General features: G+C 40.0%; 1 protein-coding gene and 1 non-coding gene across 2 annotated transcripts; both read left to right on the forward strand.

Moving 5' to 3' along the window:
• Positions 1–396: 396 nt before the first annotated feature.
• Positions 397–469, forward strand: TRNAR-CCU. Its single transcript has one exon. It is a non-coding gene; the product is annotated as a tRNA-Arg (tRNA).
• Positions 470–1,074: 605 nt separating this feature from the next.
• On the forward strand, positions 1,075–8,340 carry FMC1 (formation of mitochondrial complex V assembly factor 1 homolog). The gene is given in 3 exon segments (XM_031939163.1): positions 1,075–1,455; positions 1,458–1,573; positions 7,941–8,340. Coding segments are annotated over 3 exon segments (339 nt in total). The 5' UTR covers positions 1,075–1,436; the 3' UTR covers positions 8,145–8,340.
• The last annotated feature ends 237 nt before the right edge of the window (positions 8,341–8,577 follow it).

Here is an 8,577-nt window from a genome sequence, read left to right on the forward strand (position 1 = left end):
GGAGACCTCTGCATGCGCCTTCAGGGCGGAGGAGGTGAGGAATCGGAGCAAACCTGTGAGACATCTTGGGCCAAGCGGGGGAAGGCAAGACACCTTAAAAAACTTTCCAGTATGCGCTGGAGTATGTCAGAATTGTAGCTCGTTCCACGTATGAATGTGGGCATACACGCAGTCAAGAGTGGAGAGGGTGAATGGCAAATAGCTCGTCTCAGTTGATGTTTAAACTACAACTCCCAGAATTCTACAGGAACCTCCCAGCCAGTCTCTGGGTCTAATGTAGCTGCCAATTGTTAGAATAGATATACGGGATAGGTTAAAAATGGTGATGGCGTCAGTAATGACGCGCCAATGAAAAAAACCCAATGAATATATCATTGAAGAACGCCTTCACCAGAAGCCCCAGTGGCCTAATGGATAAGGCATTGGCCTCCTAAGCCAGGGATTGTGGGTTCGAGTCCCATCTGGGGTGAACAATTTTGTGTCAACTTAAATCTCGCAAATAACTCGTTTTCTTGCAGGAAAAAAACAATGTGGATTCGAACCCAGCATCACCGGCTCGCAGCTTAGCACGTACCATATTCCAATCCTGAAAGGGGTACGTTCTTGAAGAACTTTCTGGCCTTATATAAAAAATGTCCTTGGGAGTCGTTTCGGCCTTTTCCCCTTAAGCGTTATTTCCCTCACGTACTCTTCCAAGCAGGCATTTACCTATTCATCCCACACTGGTCAGTCCACCTTCTGCATGCGTGCCCTTCTTTCCATAACCCAGGACGTTTGTCGTGCTTGCCGTGCCCTCCCTCCTCACCTCGGGGTCTTGGGACCCCTGGCTTCCTTCAAAGCCCACCTCAGTCTCCACCTCGTCTTGCTCTGGCCCACACCCCCACTCCCGTCTCTTTTGTACGTCTCCCGCATATACTTATGTAAAATGTGCATGCTTTCTTCTCTGCTAGAACGTAAGCTCCTAGAAGGCAAGGACGCTCATTCTTAGCCTCTAGCGGAGGGAGCGGATTCCAGACGCAGGCTCTGCATCTACGTTTGTGCCGAAATTTTGCTTAATCGATGATAATATGCAGGCTCCGCCTTCTTAGCGTCTTCTCAGATAAAGATGCAGGACATGGGTGAGAAGCGGCTAGGGGAGAAAGCTCAGACGTGCCTTCTCTCGGAACTGTAGCCTATGCCGATCGGGGTGGAGGTCAAAGAAACGCCGGAGGCCCGCAAGCACTCAGCTTTCGTTTGCTTTGCTTTTCTGCGCTCGATTGCATAGCCTGAAGTGCCTGGGCTTGGAGGTGGGGGGTGTGGACGGTGGCTCCCATTTCTGCGGCGAGTTGTGGGGCTAGGAAGATTCAGGCTTGTCGCCGGCAGAGGGCGCTGACGCCGCTCCTCGTCGGCCTCCGTCCTTGGCCGGGGCCTGCTCCGAGTTCAGCGCAGATCCTAAGATGGTGGCCCTGGGCCCGCCGGCCGCACGCTGCGGGCCCTCCTGAAGGAACTGCGGTACTTGAGCGCAGCCACAGGCCGGCCCTATAGGGATACGGCAGCCTATCGGTACCTCGTGGAGGCCTTCCGGGCGCACCGGGTACGGACCTCCGCGACTGCGGGGGGGGAGGGGGGACTGCTGGCGGGGAGGTGGGGAGGGAGAGCGAGCCAGGCGGGTAGGGGAAGCGGCTGGGGAGAGGGCGGACTCCAGGCGCGAACGCCGCCGCCGACCCATGTCGGGATGCTAATATTGGCACTCGCGGCACCGGCAGGGTCGGGATGGGCCCCGACTCCGGATGCCATGAATGGAGCCTTGAAATTTGCCCATCGACGCCACACCCCTTCCTAGTCTGTGGGGTCGTGACCTCTGCTAGGTGATGTCGTGTAACAGGTGAATAAACTGAGGCCACAGTGGGGACGTCACAGCATGACCTTGCTGGAGCACCGGGGAGAAGCCTCCGAGACAGAGGTTCACAGTGTGCCCCTGAAATGCGTGGGGTGTCTGGCACGAACCTTCTGTGCAAATGTCATTGCAGAGAGATGGGTGCGAGAAGTTAGGGCTTGTGCAGCAGCGTCGCAGCCCAGCGTTGGGTGGCCATTATTCCGGAGCACACGGCCCGGGCCTGCCGGGAGGGTAGGGATGGGTACTGTTACTGCAGTTTGTGCTCTGTGAGGCAGTATTTATTGGCATTTATGGAAACAGTCTGGGTGGTGATGCACAATGAAAGATTCCAGGGAGCCCGGGAACTGGGAATTACCAAGAAAGAATTCGAGACTTTTAGGCGGACAAAGCGCGCAGCTTATTCAGAGGGAAACAATCTTAGACAAACCTCCAGGTTTCTTTGATGCCCTGAATAATGTCAAAAAATCCCAGAGAAGTCCCCCTCCCCTCCCACCTTGTGTAGACCCCCTGTGATGAACTTAGGAGAGCATCTTAACTGGCAAGGGCAGGGGAAAGTGAGGATCTGTAATCGTGGAGGGAGGTCACCAGCTCGAAGCTAGGGGACTGCCTTTTAGTTGGCCTTTGTATCCTCCCTATTGAGAACGAGTGTCTTGGCCCAAAGAGGAACTGAAAAATGTTTGTTGGACTGAACTGGATCGAATTAGAGCAAAATGTTAAGTTAAAATGCCTCTTATATTCCCCTTTTCTCTGTACCCTTCTACTAGAATTAGTTTAGTTAGGAATTCTTGCCTTTCCTTTAGTTTTTATGAATTTTTTTTCCTCTTAAGTTCTTTTTGACAATGTTGAGCCTTGTTCCTCAACCTATTACTAATCTCTTTTCTCCTTTTCCCCCTGCACGATGGCAGGTTTAAAAGTAGGATTTGTGCTTTCTTGTTTTACTGTAAAATAGAATGCTTGGTACTTTACCTCCTGTCATTTTATCTTATATTATATTATTGGTTTTTTTGCTGTGTACATATTTATCTATACATAAATATTTATAAATACCAAATCATAAAATTTAATTGGTTATTGAGTTGAAATTCATACTGTACTCCAAATATTACATTACTCCTTGTTAACCAGAAATTGAAAGCCCTGAAAGCAGTCTTTTAGATAGTAAGTTTCTATATTTTAACATATTTGGTGTGGTTATAGTGCAGAAAGCTCAGGCTAGCATGGGGGTCTGTTCTTTAAATTATTTTGGCAACTCTTTTATACCCTTCACACTGCCCAAGAGCATCATGACACAGAAAAAGGTTTGGGACCCTTGAGCATCTTTTGACCTCATATTCCAGATTCTGACTTCTAATTCCTTTTTTTTTTTTTAACTCAATAGTATTTTATTTTTCCAAATACATGTAAAAGATAATTTTCAACATTCATTTTTGTAAAATTTTGTGTTCCAAATTTTTCTCCTTACCTCCTTCCTCCCCAAAATACCAAGCAATCTGATATAAGTTAAATATGTGCAATTCTTTTAGATATATTTGCATATTTGTCATGTTGCACAAGAAACATCAGCTCAAAAGGGAAGAGAAAGGGGAAAAAAAGCTAGCAAACAACAACCAAAGATGAAAATACTATGCTTTCGTCCACATTCAGTCTCCATAATTTTCTCTGCATGTGGTTGATAGTTTCCATCCTAAATCTGTTACCTTGAATCACCTCATTATTGAAAGGAGCCAAATCCATTACAGTTGATCATCACATAATCTTTCAGCATTCATTTTTGTAAGACTTTGAGTTCCAAATTTTTTTTCTTCCTTCCTCTCTTACATTCCCTTTCCCCAAGATAGCAAACAATTTGATATAGGTTATAGATGTATAATCATGTTTAACATATTTCCATGTTAGGAAAAGAAAAACCAGAACAAAAGGGGAAAACCATGAGAAAGAAAAAACAAACCAAAAAAGGATGAAAATCATAGCTCTCTCTGGATAAGGATGATATTTTCTATCCCAATCCTATTGGAATTGTCTTGGATCACTGTATTGCTAAAAAGAACTATGCCTGTCAGAGTTGATCATCACATAATCACAATATTCTCTTTCTGCTCACTTCTCTCAGTATTAGCTCATATAAATCTTTCCATGCTTTTCTGTAATCAACCTGCTTATCATTTCTTAAAGAACAATAATATTTCATTACATTTACATATCATAACTTAATTCAGCCATTCTCCAATTGATGGGCATCCATTCAGTTTCCTATTCTTTGCCACCACAAAAAGCTGTTACAAATATTTTTGCGCATGTGAGTCCTTTCTCCTCTTTTATGATCTCTTTGGTATATAGATCCAGTATTGAGATTGCTGGATTAAAAGGTATGCACAGTTTGATAGCCTTTTGGGGATAGTTCCATCTACTCTCCAGAATGGTTGGGTCAATTCACAACTCCATCTACAGTAGTGTTCCAGTTTTCCCATACTTCCCTTCAACATTTATTCCCACAACTTCCCTGTCATCTTAGCCAATTTGATAAGTGTAAAGTGGTGCCTCAAAGTTGTTTTAATTCTTTATTTCTCTGATCAATTGTGATTTAGAGCATTTTTTCATATGACCATAGATGGCTTTAATTTCTTGATCTAAAACATGTTCATATCCTTTGACCATTCATCAGTTGGGGAATGACTTGTATTATAAATTTGACTGGGTTCTTCATATATTTCAGAAATGAAGCCTTTATCAGAAACATTGGATATGAAAAATTTTTCCCAGATTTCTGCTTCCTTTCTAATCTTGACTGCACTGATTTTGTTTGTGTAAAACCTTTTTAATTTAACATAATTAAAATTATTAATTTTGTATTTCATAATGTTTTCCAGTTCTTCTTTGGTCATAAATTTCTCCTTTCAAGCAGAAAATTGAGGAAAACTTTTTTATCCAAAGATTTTGATAAAGGCCTCATTTCTAAAATATATAGAGAATTGATTCAAATTTATAGGAATTCAAGCCATTCTCCAGCTGAGAAATGGTCAAAGGATATAAACAATTTTCAGATGAAAAAATTAAAACCATTTCTAGTCATATGAAAGTATGTTCTAAATCACTACCAATCAGAGATATGTAAATTAAGACAACTCTGAAGTACCATTATACATCTCTCAGATTGGCTAACATGACAGGAAAAGATAATGATGAATGTTGGAGGGGATGTGGGAAAACTGGGACACTGATACATTGTTGGTGGAGTTGTGAACAAATCCAGCCATTCTGGAGAACAGTTTGGAACTATGTCCAAAGTGCTATCAAACTGTGCATACCCTTTGATCCAGTAGTGTCACTACTAGGTTTGTATCCCGAAAAAAATCATTAAAAAGGGAAAGGGACCCACATGTACAAAAATGTTTGTGGCAGCCCTTTTTGTAACAGTACGAAACTGGAAAGTGAGTGGGTATCCATCGATTGGAGATTGACTAAATAAGCTATGGTATATGAATGTAATGGACTATTATTGTTTTATTAAAAAACAGCAGGATGATTTCAGAGAGGCTTGGAGAGACTTACATGAACAGATGCTGAGTGAAATGAGCAGAACTAGGAGATCATTGTACATGGCAACCACAAGATTATTTTGATGATCAATTCTGATGGACATGGCATTTTTCAGCAATAAGATGATTCAGGCCAATTCCAAGACTTGTGATGGAAAGAATATCTGTACCCAGAGATAGAGGACAGTGGATTCTGAGTGTATATTATAATATAGCCTTTTCATTCTTTTTGGTTGTTGTTCATTTGTTTGTTTTTCTCATTTTTTTTTCCTTTTTGATCTGATTTTTCTTGTGTAGCATGATAAATGTGGAAATATGTATAGGAAAATTGCACATTTAACATATTGGATTACTTGCTGTCTAAGGGGAGGGGAGTGGGAGAAAAGAAGAGAGAAAAATTTAGAACATGGTTTTGCAAGGTTGAATGTTAAAAACTATCTTTGCATATATTTTGAAAATAAAAAGCTATTTTTTTCCTCCCTTCTCCAAAGATCTGACAGGCAAACTATCCCTACTCTCCTATTTTGCTTAAGTATCATCCTTTGATGAACTTCTTTGATCTTATTTTGGTATAGGGTGTAAAATGTTGGTCTCTGCCTAGTTTCTGCCATACTTTTCCAGTTTTCTCAGCAATTTTTGTCAAATAGTGAGTTCTTATCCCAGAAGGTGGAGTTTGGGGGTTTATCAAACACTAGATTAGCATAGTCATTGACTGTTGTGTCTGACTCCTAATTCTTAACTCCAAATAAAATTTTAAACAGTGACTGGTAATAACAGCTAGCATTTCTGTAAGTATTTTAATATGCTTTACTTATATTACTTCATTTTTAGAAAGGAAAAGTTAGTGAAAGAGATATTTGACAGCAGTGTCCAAAAAATACCCCTTCAATTGACTGAGAGATATAAAGGGAACAGTAATCTTCTTCATTTCTTGTCTTAACCATGTCCTAAAACTTTAGTCACTCAGATGGACCCTAACCCTAACCTAAGCTGTAATCTGTGCTGGTGATTTTTTTTTCCTCTTAATTTTTATTTAAATCTTTTACATTGTTTTGTTTTCATATCCATCTCTTCTTCTACCTCATGAGCCATTTCTTACAAGAACAAAAGAGAGGGAGCCACTAGATGGTGTAGTACTGGCCTTTAAATCAGGAGGGCCGGCCTGGGTTCAAATGTAGTCTTGGACACTTAATACCTTTTAGTTATGTGACCCTGGACAAGTCACTTAATCCTAATTGTTTTGTGCCCTCCCCCCCCCAAAAAAAGCCAAAAGAATAAAAGGGGGGGAAGCAATTTAGCAACATATACCAATGAATTTATTGTGTCTGACAGTGTATTTGATATTATTCACCCATACTTCCCTTACCTTCTCAAAGAAAGGAAGTTTTGCTGGCAGGTTTTCAAAAAAATTTTCCTAATTTCTGGAAAGCTTAAAGTCAAAATCCTGCTGGCGTATCAGTAAAATATGAGAGTATCAAAATATAGGATTTGAGAGCACCTTTTTTGGAGTATTTTTTCTCATTGTGTCTTTGGAGAAATAACCTTCAATTTGTGTTTCCAGGTTAAAAAGATTCCTTTGTTTTAACACTGAAAAGGCATAAGGGCATTTATGACGTATATAACATTAAAAATCAATGGAAACAGTGAATTAAGAAAAAGTATTTTCTTTAAAGTGGGGATGGATTTTTGCTGTTACTACTTTTAATTGGTGTCTTTTAAGAGGCATCATAGAATAAGAGCAGTAGCTTTAAATTTTCAATCAAGAGAACTTCATTTTGCACCAAAATTACATTTTTTGACCTTGGACAAGTTATTTAAAGAAATTTAAGCCTTAGTTTCAACATTTGTAAAAATGACAAATGCAGATTAAGTGATTTTATGAGATGCCTTCAGACCTAAAATTCTATGTAACTGGCACCAAAAGTTTGCTTTTATTTCTAGTATATATTGAATTTTAAAATTAGAAATCAGCCTAATATTATGGTAAACATAATCTTCAGTATTGAGTATCCCTCTAGTACCATGTTAGTATCTATGTTAGATTGTGTAAAAATGTCTCATTGTGGGGCAGCTAGATGGTGCAGTGGATAGAGCACCAGCCCTGAAGTCAGGAGGACCCGAGTCAAATCTGGCTTCAGACACTTAACACTTCCTAATTGTGTGACCCTGGGCAAATCACTTAACCCCAATTGCCTTAGCAAAAAAAAAAAAAAATCTTATTGTAAGCCTATGTCAGAAATCATAATGAATTTAAGTATATCTTCAAAATGCTTTTATCTTAGAAAGGTGGATATGTATTGTTAACATATTTTTTAAAAAACTATGAGTTATATTTCAGACAGTGAAGATATAAAATGTTATGGATACATTTCATGAGTGTTATATTGAAAATTTGCCTTAAATCCTCTTTGTTTCTGTCTAACTCCACAGTTTGTCTTTGTTCCCAAATTATAAGTTTATCTACACTAAATTTAGTTGTATTGTTTCCTGTGGAGTTTTCTGATAATTTACTGTGCCATCTTTTCTAGGTCACCAGTGAGAAGCTCTGCAGAGCTCAACATGAGTTACACTTCCAAGCTGCTACATACCTTTGTCTCCTTCAAAGTACTCGGAACCATGTGGCCCTTCACCAGGAGTTTCACAGCAAGGGTGAGCGTTCCGTGGAAGAGGCTGCTGGTGCAGTGGGTCTCAAGTTGCCTCAACAGCCTGGAGGGAAGGGCTGGGAGTCTTGAGAATGGAAAGATTCACTGGATGCTGCTTTCTTACAAGACCTTAACAATTATCTCTGATTTTCAACTTGTATTGATGATTAAATTTAAAAATAGTTGTTCACAAAAATTAGTTATATGTAGTTTTATTTTCTGAATGATTCTCAGATCACTGGGAAGTTTTCTATTCCATTATCAATCAATGAATGTTCTACTCTTATCCTAATGTGATGCTTCCTGTCTTACTCTGAGTAGCTTTAGCAATAATAGGGATAAAAATTTACATTCATTTATCATCATCTTACTATACAAAGCTTACTTTTAGCAGTTTTTGAAACTGCTGTCTAGGGTAAAAGGTGCAAGCTTATCAGACCACACAGAAATCATTAGGTTGGCTTTAGCATAATTAAGACAACTTCCAATTAGAAGGCAAAAATAAACCCAGAAAATTCCAGAA

Source organism: Sarcophilus harrisii, chromosome 5 (genome assembly GCF_902635505.1).
Source record: "Sarcophilus harrisii chromosome 5, mSarHar1.11, whole genome shotgun sequence".
Lineage (NCBI taxonomy): Eukaryota > Metazoa > Chordata > Mammalia > Dasyuromorphia > Dasyuridae > Sarcophilus > Sarcophilus harrisii.